Genomic DNA, 15,229 nt, shown 5'->3' with positions numbered 1-15,229 from the left:
GGACAGTTACATTATCCTCGATATCAATATTTTTTGTATTTGAAAGTGGACACCATTTTGAAACAATGAATGCACCTACCTCTGACTGAAAATTTTTGCCATGATTTCTACTTCAGCATCACCGAAATCGAGCAATGCCTTGCATCTGTCGGAGGGTGTGATAACAATCAAGCTCATCAAACTTAACTCTCTCAGAATCACTTGTGCTATTCTTCTCCAGTCTTTTGGTGGGATTGACGTTTCAACCACATACTTCCTTCCCCACTCCTTTCCAGCTGAGGATACTAACTTACAGTTTCTTCTTCCCTTTCCAACAATTACCAAACTCTGCTCAGAGATATCCTCTATTCCAGATTTTCTCTCCAGCTCTCTAGCCCTTGTCATTAACTCTGCTTTTTTAGATTTCAACCAAAGCATACAATCTCTCAGCACCCCTACAACTTCCTTCCAACTTTGACCCTTTTTTACTTCAAGGAAGCAAACTAGCTTTTACTTTTTTTTATCAAAGTGTTCCCATAATGTTATGTAGGAACCTTTGTCATTCTTTATGCATTCTAGCACATACCTCTTCCTTGCTTCCAAGTTAAATTCCTTATAGTTTTCTCTCTTTCCTTTAGACCTTGTTCCCATAACAAAGTCCTGCAACCATTCAATCACTTCAAGGCCTTCCAGCAGAACCATTGCTTTCTAGGCCTCCCTGATCTTCAGACTCAGCAAATCTTTGATCCTGATTTCCTCAAAGATCAGATCCTTTGCTTCTATCTTCAAAGTTTTCCTCCATCTTCCAGCGGCCACAAATCTCTCCATCTCCAGAACTTGTTATTTGCTTTTTCTAATAAGCTATAAAATAGACATTGTTATCAGCCTAACAACACAATTTATTTTATTTCTCTTCTTCATTCTTGTATTCTGTATATTTGTCCTAGATCCAACTAGAAGGTAGACTAGCATAACCAATCAGAACAAGGGATCCATGACACATCAAATCAGAACTTACAGAATGACTCTTTATGCAGAAAAGGGTTAGATCGCTCTCCAGGCCACCCCACACAAGACCCTGGTAGTTGGAACCATGATGAATATACAATATTAGAAAGTGCCCAAATGTTTTCTACAATTTTTGTTATATTTTGTATACTTTTGTATGTTTTCATCTTTTTTAATTACACATTTTTTGGCCCAAAAACAGTTGAATTGTTGACTCACCACCAAATAGGAAAACAACTCTGTTTTGTGTTGGTTTTAAATTCGTATTTTATTTTTATCCTCAATGAAAACAATTATTCTTTTTCACACTTATTTACCTTTAATATGGTTAATTAATATAGGATTCAATGAAAGAATGAGAGTTAATACCTAAGACTTAATGAGAGGGAATTGAATGAGAAGAAATGTAGTAGTAGTCCAAATTACAATTTGTGCCCTCACAATTATAGAGGGATAAAATTCAAAAAATATGGGTATTCTAATCAAGAATAGAATTCAATAAATGTTAATGAGAGTTAATACCTTAAATATAAGACTTAATGAGAGGGATTTGAATGAGGAGAAAAGTGGTTGTTCAAAATACATTTTTGTCCTTACAATTAGAGAGCAACCAAATTCAAAGAGTGAGGTATTTTAGTCAAACAAAAGTTCAACTCTTATTCACACTTTTAATAGTAGTATAGATGGTCATTAGATTTCAGTGCTGCAATGCCAACAGGTTGGATTTAGCATGAACACACCTCATTCCAAACAGGTCAGTTCAGTGTGGATCTACCACTTAACCCAACCCACAGACATCCCTACTTGTAATTGGATTTTGAACCCCCATTGTTCTTTGTACATCACTTGCTTGTAGCAAATACAGAGTCACCTTTTCCCAGTTGTTATAATATGGTATTTTATCTTTAGCAATAAAGATAAACCTAGAGACTACAACCCCATCACCTTCTTGTTTACCATTCTCCTCTTCCCTAATCTCTTTTTTTAATTCTTCTTGTTCACTGCCTCCCTCCTTTTCATCTTGTTTATTCAAAAAAAAAAAAAACATTAACAAAAAAGGAATCATGAGATAACCAGACAAGATAAATGGTATCAAATTGAAGATTTGTCATGGTTCCTATTAGATAAATGCTCAACTGATAGTAAAATAAAAAAATATGTATTTTTCAAGAGAAAACAAAAAAAAAGAAATCCCTACATCCAAACAATTACTCCACCCTCCACTCCTCAAAGGAAACAAAGCCCGCACAACAAAAGAAACACTGGGTAAAAAAAGACAGAACACAGCAAATATACCCAGACACAACAGCACAACAAAATCCCACAACCTAAATTTCCACCCACCTTCACAAGATAGACCTCTTAAACACCCAAAACTTCAGCTTCACAAACCACCACTCAAAACATACAAACTCACCATATATGCCACACTAAATTCCATCTTAAGCCACCAAAGACTTCACTTAATTACAGCATTCCTTTAAAAGCTAATACAAAAGAGTAGCTCTGATTTGAACAGTATGGGAAGAACAAAAAACCACATTTTTTAGGAGAGGAAAAAGAAGGTAGCTGTAATTGAAAGTATAATGGTGAGACTAGCACATTGGATAAAAAGTTGGAGGCTTTTGTAAACCTCACGGTTGATGATTTAATGAGAAACTGGATTGCAGTGGCAGGATCTTCATGTAGGAAGCAAAAGACAGTGAGGAGCCGGTCTCAACTGGAGCTAGGTTTTATTAAGTTAAATATTGATGGTAATCCAGGACTTTCAGGTATAGGAGGGGTTCTTAGGAATGAAAAAGGAAAGATTTGTGCATTGTTCTGAAGGCTGACTGGGGTTGGAGACTCCATGAGAACACAACTGATCTCTGTAGTGTATGGGGTACAAAACTCCAAAGAATTGGGGGTTGCAAAACTTGCTATTAAGGAGACTCTAGGACTGATAAATTCGCTGATGAATTCAAAAAAAAATGTGGGAGTTCAGAAATGAAATTAAAAAAAAAAATTGTATGGTTCATAAGGGACATGCAATTGAAGATATAATGAGTTCATTGATCAGCAAACAACATGGCAGACCATCTTACAAAACAGGGCGCATATGGACACCTCCTTTTCTGGGCCACAATGTATAAATTGTTTGGGAAAAGACTTAAGGACTAGGGTTGCATTTCTTTTTGTTGTTTTGCTAAAAGGTTTCTGCGGCTGTTTTTTGGTCTTTGGTCTGAGAGAACACTAGAATTTTTTAAGGAAAATCCTCTCAAATAGATGAAGTTATACACAACATGACAGCAAAGATTTTTCTCTTGGGCAATGGCTTCTAAGATATCAACTGAGACCCTGTAATTATACATTTATACCTATACTTTGTATATATTGGGGGTTTCTCTCCCCATGTACAGCCGCAATGTCTTGGGGTTTCCCATCTTATATGATCAACACAATATACTTTACTTTTTCTCAAAAAGATAAAGAAAAAGAAAAAAGAACTCAATAGACTTCTTCAGAAGTAGTTGGCCAAAAAAGAAATTGCATATCAGAAAAAAGCTAAAAATCAAAGCTAAAATGTCACTTGGGTAATCAATTAGATTAAATGATGCATTCACGGACAAATATACATTAGTGGTATCCAAACTGACATTACTAGAAGACATACATCAAAAACTTACTAACATAAGTGTAAATGACTAATTGGTAAACCTCCTGTGGGTCTTAAACACTATTAAACTGTCACCTGGGTCGGTTCAGATCCAACTGCCTACAACACACTTTACAGTGTGCTGGGTTCTTTGGAATGAAAGAAATAGAAGAATTTTTTAAGACGGATCAAAGAACACTGAAACACTAGTTGCTCTGGTTGGGAAGCTAGTAGCGGATGGGGTTTGGGTGCTACCAGAATTTCATCAAATCAGCAGATCTGAAACTGGGAGGAACTTTTGGAATATTCTAGAAATTCAGTCGTTGTAATTTGGATTATTGTCTGCTCTTATTAACAGTTAGTTTGTTGTGTGAGCAATGGTGACACCTTGTCACCATTTGGATTGTACTCTTTTTTTTTATTCAATAAATTTTCATTTAATCTTCAAAAAAAATGACTAATTGGTAAACCAAAGTTGCATCCTACCAACTTTTAAATAGGCCCAGTGTGGAAATTGCAACCAGAATCCAGGCCTGAGCCAATACTTGCCACCCTAATACAACACCCTCTGATCCCATGACCATGATGACAAATCTTATTCCAGAATCAAAACAGCCAATTTTTGTATTCATTTTTTTTAACTTGAAACTTCTTACCTTGAACTAAACATTGTTGTCTAAGCAAGCATGTCAGTCTACTTTCATTTATTCAAGGGAACTTGATAATGAGATCTGCTACAAATAAAATGCTCAAAGGCTGCACCAGAAAATAAAAGGCTGAAGAAATAGTTGAGAACATGGAAATACTCTTAATATAGAACATTTTTTAAGGTAAATAAAAAACAAATTTTATTGAATAGGATATCTCAGTAAAAGTATCTTGAAATTCTTACCTCTTCGGTCCTGATACACAGGGTTCCACATCCTCAAGATTCAATTCCAGATTAGAAGAGTAAAGCCTCTCAGTCTTGGGCTGGTTTCAGCCAACATGATTACAATTAGAACTCATTTCCTAATAGCATGCTTAATAAGAATACGTAGATGGGAAATTGAACAAGCTGCAAAACTTTACCTGGCTATAATCCACAAACATCTTAAAAGCCCTCAGATAGGACTCTATCATAGAAACCTGAATGTTTATAAAAGGTTTAGTACAATTAAAAAGTGCCATCACATACAAAGAACATAATTTTAATTAACCACTTACAGTATCATTACACCTGCCTCTCGGTTTCAAGTACTGCACAGTGACATGATCCACAGGGAAGAAACCCATGGTTGCACCATAATCAAGAGGCATGTATGCATAAACTGACACCCCCAATACAATGCAAACTTGCTTCTGGTAACTCCGTAAAACAGAATTAAATTTCTCTGCTAGGAAAATCAGCCAGCAACAAAAAAGTGCCTGATGATTAGCATTATAGCTAAAAAGGGCAGTGTTGAACCACAAACTCATTTACCTGGCCAAGCATTATAGATTCTGCTTTTATTTAATAACTGGGTATGTCATAACATAAGCATTCTTTTGTGCTTGAGATCATTAATCCTAGAAAGGCATTATCCCTGACTTGCTTTATAGCTATTTGAAATCCCTTTTTTCATTGTAAACTGTACTTATTGTTTTTCCTTTCTTCCTCTCACACAGTTTGTCCAATAACATTTGAATGTCTGCCTTTCTTCCTGGAACCGCAAAAGCATTGGCAATACAATAAAGAGTACTTGTACAAGGAGTAAATCCTTTTTCCATCATCTCTCCCAACAGACTTCTTGCCTCAGCTTGGTATAATGCACTCTGCCTCTTTTTAATCTTAGCATTATGAGACAATTTGCAACATCCACTAATCAGAATGTCATAAGTTGAAGAATTAGGAGATACTCCTTTAGTCTGCATCTCTTTTATAAGTTCTCTAACTTGTGCCATCTTCCCCACCTTAACAAAATCACTAATGAGTGCATTAAAAGTACCAGTACTAGGAATGAAGCCTTCTGATATCATGTCATAGTATAACTTTATACTTTTCTTCTTATTTCCCATATTTCCATATCCTGTAATCAGAACATCATAAGTAGTAGCATCAGGAATCACGCCTCTCTTTTTCATCTCATCAAAAATTTTATCAGCCTCTTGCATCAAACCAGCAGTTGAGAACCCCGATAAAAGTGTGTTGTAAGTGATAACATTCGGAGAGATACCCTCGGCCAACATTTGGGAATACAAAGCAGCTGCTTTCTTCAGATGGCTACTTTTACAATAGCCATTTATAAGAGAATTATAAGTAACAGTATTTGCTGAAATACCTCTTCTTATCATATCTTTCAGTGCATGATTAGCCTTTCTTGTCATCCCTCGCCTGCATAAGATAGCAATGAGTGTGTTATAAACCATCTGATCAGGTTTAAACCCCATAACAATGAGTTTTTCATGCATTTCAAAAATTGAGTCTCCATTCATCTTGGAACATGCATTGAGTACTACTTTATGGGTAACTAAATTTGGGTGAAACCCAGCAACCACCATTTCATTCAACAAATCAATTGCTTTATGCATCTTACCAGCCTTGCAGAACTCTCCTACTAATGTGTTACAAGTTAATGATCTGGGGAATAACCCACAACTTCTCATCTCATTCCAGAGTTTCAAAGCATTCTCCAAGTTCCCATCTTTGCAGTATTCATTGATCATGATATTGTATGTAGCACAATCAGGAAACATGCCCATCTCTCTCATTCCAGTATACATAGATTGTGCTTCATCAAACTTTCCCAGTTTTAAGAGGCCATTAATGAAAACATTGTAAACTACAACATCAAAGTCTATCTTATTCTGAGCCATTTCTTTAGCTGTTTCAAAAGCATCAGATTCTTTTCCCACTTTAAAGAAGCCATCTATTAGGGAAGTGTAATTAATACGGTCGGGTAACAAGCCACTTTGCGTCCATTCTTTAAACAAGACCTCTGCTTCTTGCATCCTTCCACCTCTTTTATAGTTGTTTACAAAAACATCAAGTATAAATTTGTTAACCTCTAAACCTCTCCACCCCATTTCATCATACAGGGCAATGGCATCTTCTTGCTTACCAGCCTTTAAGTAGCCATCAATCAATGTGCCAAAAATGAAAACATTTGGAGAAACATTTTGGTCCTTCATCCTCTGCATATAATCAACAGCCGCATCAAGCATCCCCTGTTTGGTGTACCCATTGATTAAAGAAGAGTAAATAATGACATTTGGACGTAGATGTTTCCTTTCCATTACTTGTACAACTGATACAGCACCCATCATATCTCCTGCCTTGGAACGCCCATTAATCAATATGGAATATGTAATGTAGTTTGGAACAACTTGAAGCATAGGCAGTGCACAGAATAAGTCCTCTGCCTCATCAACTTTTCCAACTTTGAAAAGCCCATGAATCAAGTTGTTGTACACCACCAAATCAAATGCAATTCCTCGAACCACCATTTCTCCCTGAAGAATATGGGCATCAATAATATTCCCAGTTTTAGCAAAGGAATCAATCAGACTGGAGTATGAGAAATGGTTAGGAGCCACACCCCTCCTTTCCATCTCCCTGAGAAATAACCTCCCTTCAGTCAACCTCCCACTCTTGCACAAGCCATTAACAATGGAGCTACAAAAGACCACATCAGGTAAGCAACCGCTCTTAAGCATCTCCTCACACAAAGAATGTGGATCCTCAAGCACTTGCTGCTTGTAATACTCACTGCCACTGATAAGTATAGTGTGTATTATAATGTCTGGCTCCAAATCTGAACATCCTGTTACATTATCTTCCACTGCATTCTCATCTTGGCACTGACTTGTATGAATTTCAAAACTGTTTGCATTTGTTTTAAGACCCAAAGTCATCTCATCCAAAAGTTTGTCAGCTTCATCAATTTCCCTAATTCTATAAAATCCACTAATCAGAGTATTGTAAGTAACAGTGTCAGGCCTGAAGCCCACCCTCCTCATATTCTCCTTCAACTTGAGAGCAGCTTTCATATCTCCAACCTTACAATACCCATCAATCAATGTGTTCAAACCTATAATATCTTGATTAATGCCCTCATTAACCAACTTACCCATTAGTGATTCTGCATCTCTAAACAACCCAATTTGGCAAAACCCTTTAACCAAAATATTGCAAGTAAAAGAATCAATAAGCACATCCTTCTTTATCATTTCTGACAAAAGCCCAAGTGCTTGTTCTGTGAATCCTTCTTTGCAGAACCCCCAGATGATAGTGTTATAACTAACAGTGTCAGATTCGGCAGTTCTAAGCAAACTTAAAGCCATTCTCAACCTACCCACTTTGCATAGAGAGTGGAGTAAAATATTATAAGTACAAACATTCGGAACTATTCGACAAGAGAGCATCTCACTGTAAACGGTCCATACCTGAGGAACTAACCCGGAAATATTAAATTTGTAAAGTAGCTGATTCCATGAATATAGATTCGGAGTAAGCCCGTGATTCCTCATGGAAAAGAAAGCTTCTATTGCCTCTGAGAATCTAGTGCAGGCCAGGTAAGCTTCTATTATAGTGCAGAACAGGGTTGCATACAACCCTGTCTCTGAAGGTGCAATCTTCTGCTGTAAATTGTTGTCAGAAGAGATCGGTACAGATGAAACATGGGGAGTAAGATTCCGGCAGGTTAGGGGATTTGAAGGCCAGGATGGTTGATTTGATGAGAAAGTGGAGAAACGAATCAAGAGAAGATAAGAGATTGGGGGAGGATGGGGGCTGAAAAAAGACAGTTTCTTGAGTTGTTTAAAAAGTGCCATCTTGAATGCGCGTGTGGGTGCGGAGAGAGAGAGAGAGAGAGAGAGAGAGAAAGGGTCGAGAAAAGGCCGCAAACGAAGCCCTTTGCTGGATTTTGCTTTAGGCACTAAAGCAATTACAGTCCGATCACTCCAGAGTCCAAACTCCAAAGAAATCTATTACTATACAACCAGGAAAAAATAGAATTTGAAGAAAATTTAGATTTTGCGTCCAAGAGTAAAAAGATAAGTAGATAACACCATCAAGGAACTCATAACATGGTTTGAACTGACGCTTCCATCCCTTCAACCACTCCATAAAAGAAGGGCTTGATAAGGGCTTGATAAGGAGTCCCACGCAGGAAGGGACGAACCATAAAGCCGCTGATTTTGGATTTTGGTTGCCGACGCCGGCCTGCTACTGTCAAGCCCCTCTCTTTGGTCTTTGGTCGCCGGACGCAGGTCACTGCAGTGAAGCTCCTCTGCTTAGCTTTTTGCTCGCCGGAGGGTGGAACCAATAGGTTGGTCGTCGGCTCGATGATCGTTGTCAAGCCCCTCTCTGTGTAAATGCTGATCGTTAGTCGAAGAAGAAGCAAGTACCAAAGAAGAAACCAACTCAAAGAACAACTTAAATCTTTATTCCAACCAAAATCCCCCGAACCATGGGTTGTATTACTTTCCTAACTAGACTATGAAAAGTTTCAAATACGCTCCCAACTCCCAAGCATTCGCCCGCAACATTAACCACGTCGAAACGAGTCCGGTGATTCGTGGGGACATGCTACCCGGCCTACCCCCGTCTTGTGTAGCCCCTTTTCGTTTACAGTTTATTACCGAAAAAAACGAGTCCGGAATCCGGATCCAAGACATTGTTGGCCACGTCCTTTCAGACACAGATATGGACCATCGGATGGGTTGTGGTCACCGAGATTCTCAACACACGGCTGGATGGAGTGTGTTGGGTCAGCAATCCGAACTCCGTCGAAACAGCCTTAAATCGATTTATTCAATTTTATAAGCAAAATTGTCTTCAAATTTTAATTCTATTTCTTATTTGTCTTTCCTTTTAAAGTGTCTTTGTTGTAAAAAATTGAGGGAGTAACTCTACGACATTTTTAATTAAATCGTGTTCATCTCAGTGCAATTTAAATATTATTTTTAACTTATCCTATTAAATTTTAGTGAGAATGTCAATTTTTAACTTATCCTATTATTTTTAACTTTTTTTTATATAGCATATATATTATAAGAAGTACATAAAATACCCTAAACACTCATAATTTCAGCTAAATTAATAGTTAAAATATCCAATACATAACAACAATTTAAGTTCTAATAATTATTGATAATTTATAACAAAAATACACAATTATCGAAAATAAATTTATAATATGATGAAGGATGATTTGGCCCAACCTATGAAGCGATGACACGTAGACACTAACTCAGCATAAAGCGACAGCTCAGCATTGAGGCTCAATACAACCAACGGGCCCATAAAGCACTCGCTACATCGTAGCACACAAAGGGAGGAGCTCCACAACGCGAGCTCCGGGTTCCCCGAGCTACCTCTAAAGGGATATTCTGAGGCAACTTTAGCTTGTGAGCTAAGAAAACCAGCTCGCCCGAGCTCCCGAGCAAACAAGTCATCCTGAGGACCAATTCTACTTAGGGTACTCGTGAAGTATTCCAAGCTCGCTACAAAGTAGCTCGCGAATGGGCCGCATGAGCATTCCTCAGGAAGCTTCTATCTGATAGGTTGTACCGATCAGATTGCGCCATGTCCCTTACTGACGGCGCAGTCCATGTCCTTTCGACAGTCTGCACCCACGTCTCTCAGCAAGCGGAGGCGTGCCTGTCACTTTGGAGACGTGTCACTCACCCGGGCGAGGAGTACGTCACAATGGCCACCTGCACAGCCCTGGCAGGTAATGGCTGTGACAGGGGCCCAGTGGCGGTTATACCCGATCTGATAAGAGCGCCCCTATAAAAGCCCTCAGGCAGAAGAGAAGTTTTTTCTAGAGACCTTTAATCTCTCGAGTATAGTGATAAAGCGCGATCTACACTCTTGGCTACCAACTCTTCTTTTCCTTCTTTCTTACGTTCTAACTTAAGCATCGGAGTATTCCCACTGGGTAAAATCCCAAGGAATCCTTCCTTTTATCTTCTCAGGTGTCGTCCATTGCTAGCAAAGAGCCCGTCAGCAACCAGTTAGGAGTGCCTGGATCGTGCCACATCATAATAAAAACAATAATTACAAAATAAATACAACAAAATATTTAAAAATTTTCCTTATTTAAATTTTATTTATTTAAAAGTTATTATACAATATTAAATATTTGGTTATATAACTATTTAGTTGTTTTTAATATTTTATTTTGCATATTTAGTTATTGAACTATTTTAAAATTATTTTAAACTTTTAAAGTTTCAATATTTAAAAATAATTTTAAATAATCTTGTTATTGATTTTTTAAAATATCATTTAGTTATTACATAATATTAAATATTCTATTATATATTTATTGGAATATTTAAATAATATTTAAAAATTTTTAATTTTTATAATTTAAATAATTTATATTGTTATTACATAATTTAAATTTAAATTTCATAAAAATATAAAAATATTAATAATTTGAACATTATTAAATATTATATATATATATATTTAATAAATATTTTAAAGTTATTACATAATTTTGTTATAATATTTAAATAATTATTAAATTTTTTAATTCAAACTTTTTTAGATAGATATAAATGAAAAGTGGGGGAGAGGATAAACAAAAATTAGAGATAGTTTAGGGGAAGGGTTGGGTGAATAATTAAGAGCATGAGAGAGAGGGAGTTTGAGTGGGACTCTAATGAAGAGGAGAGGGCTGCCACATGGCTACATGGAAGGGTTGGGAAGGGTAAGTGAGGAAAGAGAGTTAAGGAGAAGCCAAGATTGGAGTGATGGAGCGAGAAGAGGGCTTGTGACGTGGCCTTTATGGCTATATAAAATAGTATAGATAGATAGTATAAATATTAATTCTTTATTAATTCTTATTGATGTGTTTCTATTTTTGTATTATTTTTAAGTAAAATCTTTAAAAAAATCATCGTATAACATTTCTATAAACCACATTTGTGCTTTGACCTTAACAAATTAAATGCCTCCCTCATAGTTTTGAAAAAATGCAAATACCTCATTTTCCTTGAATTTTTAATAACAAAAGTTACCAAAATAGTCTTGTCATTATTAAGGCATTATAATACACAATTCAAAGTTTCAACTTTACCCTCTCTAATATATTTTGTTGAACGACTTTCAAGAGTAATTCTCTCTAATTTTCTTAGATGAAGTAAGGCAAATGGCTGAAATAAAGTAAAAGCAAGCAAATCTCTGTTATAGGAAGTATTTACAATTTTGTTCAAAACAGGAGGGAGGTATTTACATATTTTTTTTCAAAAAAATAGGAGAAGTTTTTGTTAAGGTCAAAAATAGGGAAGTTTCATAGGATTGTAACACAAGGAGGTATTTATAATTTCCCTTATTTGTAAATAGAACTTAAATTGATTTTAAATTAATTAAAATATGTTTAAAATTAATAAAACTTTATTATTTTTTTGTTTTTATGAATCATTATTCAATTTAATTAACTATATTAATTTTTTATTTATTAGTGAAATTTAAGTTGGTTTTAAATTAATAAAAATTAATTAAAAAACTAATAATTGTTAGATAGTTTTGTATTAGTTTTATATTATTTTAAATTGATATTAGTTTTTAATTTATCTTATTCATTTCTATTAATTAAACTATTTTTATTATGTTAATAAAAATATATTTATCAATAACAATAATGAGTAATCTCCTGATCAAGAAATTTTATCATTCTTTATCATTTTTTTTCTTTTTTTATTTCGTGTCATTTTTTAAACAACCAAAGAGATGCACTTTCTAAATAACCTAAATAATCTCTTCTCCAAAAATTTCTCCTAAACTACATCCACCACTATCCCCCACTTTCTCCAAAATTATTTATAATTCTTATTTATCTCCAAAATTATCTCTAATTTAGTATAGAATTTATCTCCTAAATTAGCTCTAACTTTTATTTATCATCTCCCCTACTTTTTATCTATATTTATCTAAAGAAAGTTTGGATTAAAAAATTTAAGAACAACATAACAAAATTATATAATTACTTTACAAAAAATAATTTTATATTTTTACAAAATATATCACGAAATTATGTACTAACAATTTAAATTATGTTTTTCCAGATTATCAATTTAAAAGTTTTTTAAATATTTAATAATATGTAATATATTTAAATAAATAAAATTTAAATAACAAAAATTTTTAAACTTTTTATAGATTATTTAAATATTTAAATAACTGAATATTTATCATAACTAGATTTTAAATAGTTAAAATAACAAAATTATGTAATAAATTTGAAAACTTTCTTTAAAGTAGAAAAAAAAATTATAACATAATATTGAAATTAATAATAATTCTATATATTGCAAAATTAATAATGAAATTATGTAATAATAGTATAAATTATGATTTTATGTGTTTTTAAGTATTTAAATAACTAAATATTTTGAATAACAAAATATTTAAAGTAACTAGGTTTTACCTAATATTGTAAATAATTAATTTCACTTATATCAAGTAATATTTTAAGAATATAACTTGCAAGAAAAATAATATTTTTTAATAATAATTTTAAAACCCTAATCTATATTTATTATATAATTATATATACTAAAATTAATATTTATTATTTTTTGTGATAAATATATTTTCAATGATTATTTATAAATTTATTTTGTTTTGTTATCTAATAGAAAAGTTTCAATAATTATTGGAGATTAAATTAATATTATTGAAATTGTTAAGTTTAATTTATTATACATATTGTATTTTTCTTATAAGTTATTGATTAATATTTACTAGATATTAAATTGTTATTTGAAATTATACTATTTATTGACTAAGTTAATATATTTTTAGTACTTATTGTATTTTTGTAATTTCTATAATTATTGTATTTTTCATTATCAATAATTATGTATTTTTGCTATAAACTTTCAATAATTATTGGAGATTAAACTATTGTTATTTATCAAAGATAAAACTATTTGGCCAACCAAATTGACATTGTCAGGTTAGGGAGTTGGTAAGCTATAATCGACTAACCTTTTGTGAAAACTAACCCACTCAAGTTGTATTGGTTTGAGTCGATTTTTTTATTTGGTCAGTCGGTTCAAAAGATTTAAACTTGTAAATTAAATTAAATTTTAAAAATTTTAGTGTAATTATTAAAAATAAAAAAAAAATTATATTTATGATATAAAACATTTTAGACTAAGAAACATGAGAATATATATCCATGGTTAGGTTATTCGATTTAGGTCAGTTTATAAAATGGCCAAAGTGAAATTGATCTAACTTTGTTAAATTGGGAAATTTTTGAACCAAATTCAACCTAAAATACTAAACAAACTATCCAACTCGGGTTGAGTTAATCAAGTTGGTCGATTTCATCAATTTGATGAATAAACCTAACTAAAACTAATTATTGTTATTTTTGTACTATAAAATTTATATTAAAAATAGTATATAAAATATGATTAAATATTAATTATTTAAAAAGTTGAACGGGGAAGGAAAGGTAGTAGACAATGAACGAAAGAAAAAGAAAGTGAAGAAGAAAGGAGAGAGGGAGGAAGGGAGTGGCTAAGAGGGGCTGCCAACGCCGCTACTCTACTTCTGGGTTCAAACGGGGAAGAAGAAGAACGAAAGGGAGTGGCTGAGAGGCTGTGCCGCCACTGCTACTCTGCTTCTAGGTTAGAATGGAGAGGGGAGCTACAAGACGATGAATGGTGATATCTCATAATTTTCGACGTCACTGGTACCTGTAGCAATGATTTCTCAAAATTTTCTACTAGGGGCGCACAGTTTTGGTGCGACCCCAAATCCACAATATTGGAATTTAACATCTCACATTTTTCTCATCCCATCCCTCTGTTTCCCTCAAAACAAATGAGAGAAAAAAGAATATTTTTAGAATATTCCCTTTTTCTCATCCACATCCCATAAACCATATGGGGCCTTAAGGATGGCAATTTTCCCCATCCTCGACAGGGCCTGACTCAAGTTGGGGATGGGGATTGTTTTGACTGGGTAGGGGCAGGGATGGGGATTAATAGGAATCCCTGGTTGGGGTTGGGGTTAAGGATGGGAATTGAGGTCCCCGCCCTACCCCAACCCTAATTATATATATATCAAAACATTTTTAAATTTTTTATTTATTAAAAAACAATATTATTTGAATACATTTTGGGGATTCGGGTCCCCCACGAGGAACCTATCCTATCGGGGATCGTGGATGGGGGTTAATTTTAGAATCGGGGTCGGGGACGGGGATCCCCGTCCCTTTGCCATTCCTACACACCTTATAGTTTTACATATTTACTTAAACATATCTTATAATTTTCATTTTACTAAAACATCTCATATATTTTACAACTTATTTACTTAATCAACCTTTCATAAGGAGTGTTTGTTTTGCCATTAGGCCCATTATGTTTATTCCAAAAATAACCTTAACACTTTTTTGTATAAAAAAAAAATTGACCAAATATAACCAATAGAGTGGTTGCTTGTGTCTTATTAAGCATGAAAATGGTATTTTTATTTTTAGTTTCTTTAATTAAATTTATTTACATGAACAGTAGGGTTAACACTATCATTTTCCATTGTCATCGAATGGAAGATTGACTAAATCCATTGCAAATTATAAGTGGTATTTTAGTAAAATGCTAACTATATGATAGATT

The 15,229-nt window shown here is 33.9% G+C and overlaps 1 protein-coding gene across 9 annotated transcripts in view; it reads right to left on the bottom strand.

Annotated features, from left to right (window-relative positions):
- Positions 1-9,165, bottom strand: part of LOC148874154 (PPR repeat protein) — a 63,820-nt gene extending 54,655 nt beyond the window's left edge. For 6 of the 9 annotated variants that reach the window (XM_088978047.1, XM_088978128.1, XM_088978205.1 and 3 more), the window contains exons 1-5: positions 5,085-9,165; positions 4,846-4,995; positions 4,694-4,750; positions 4,515-4,594; positions 4,279-4,378 (exon numbers count right to left, since the gene is read on the bottom strand). In XM_088978047.1, the coding sequence (XP_088834173.1) occupies positions 5,204-8,413 (3,210 nt within the window). In that variant the 5' untranslated portion in view covers positions 8,414-9,165 and the 3' untranslated portion in view covers positions 4,279-4,378; positions 4,515-4,594; positions 4,694-4,750; positions 4,846-4,995; positions 5,085-5,203. Of the gene's footprint in view, positions 1-4,278; positions 4,399-4,514; positions 4,595-4,693; positions 4,751-4,845; positions 4,996-5,084 lie in introns of all 9 variants that reach the window. The other 3 variants (XM_088978362.1, XM_088978447.1, XM_088978278.1) reach the window with 2 other exon arrangements.
- Between the last annotated feature and the right edge of the window lie 6,064 nt (positions 9,166-15,229).

The sequence above is a fragment of the Nelumbo lutea genome, chromosome 1, assembly GCF_056320005.1.
Source record: "Nelumbo lutea isolate HS-2025 chromosome 1, American lotus-T2T, whole genome shotgun sequence".
Classification (NCBI taxonomy): Eukaryota; Viridiplantae; Streptophyta; class Magnoliopsida; order Proteales; family Nelumbonaceae; genus Nelumbo; species Nelumbo lutea.
This window is presented reverse-complemented; position numbering and strand designations above follow the sequence as displayed.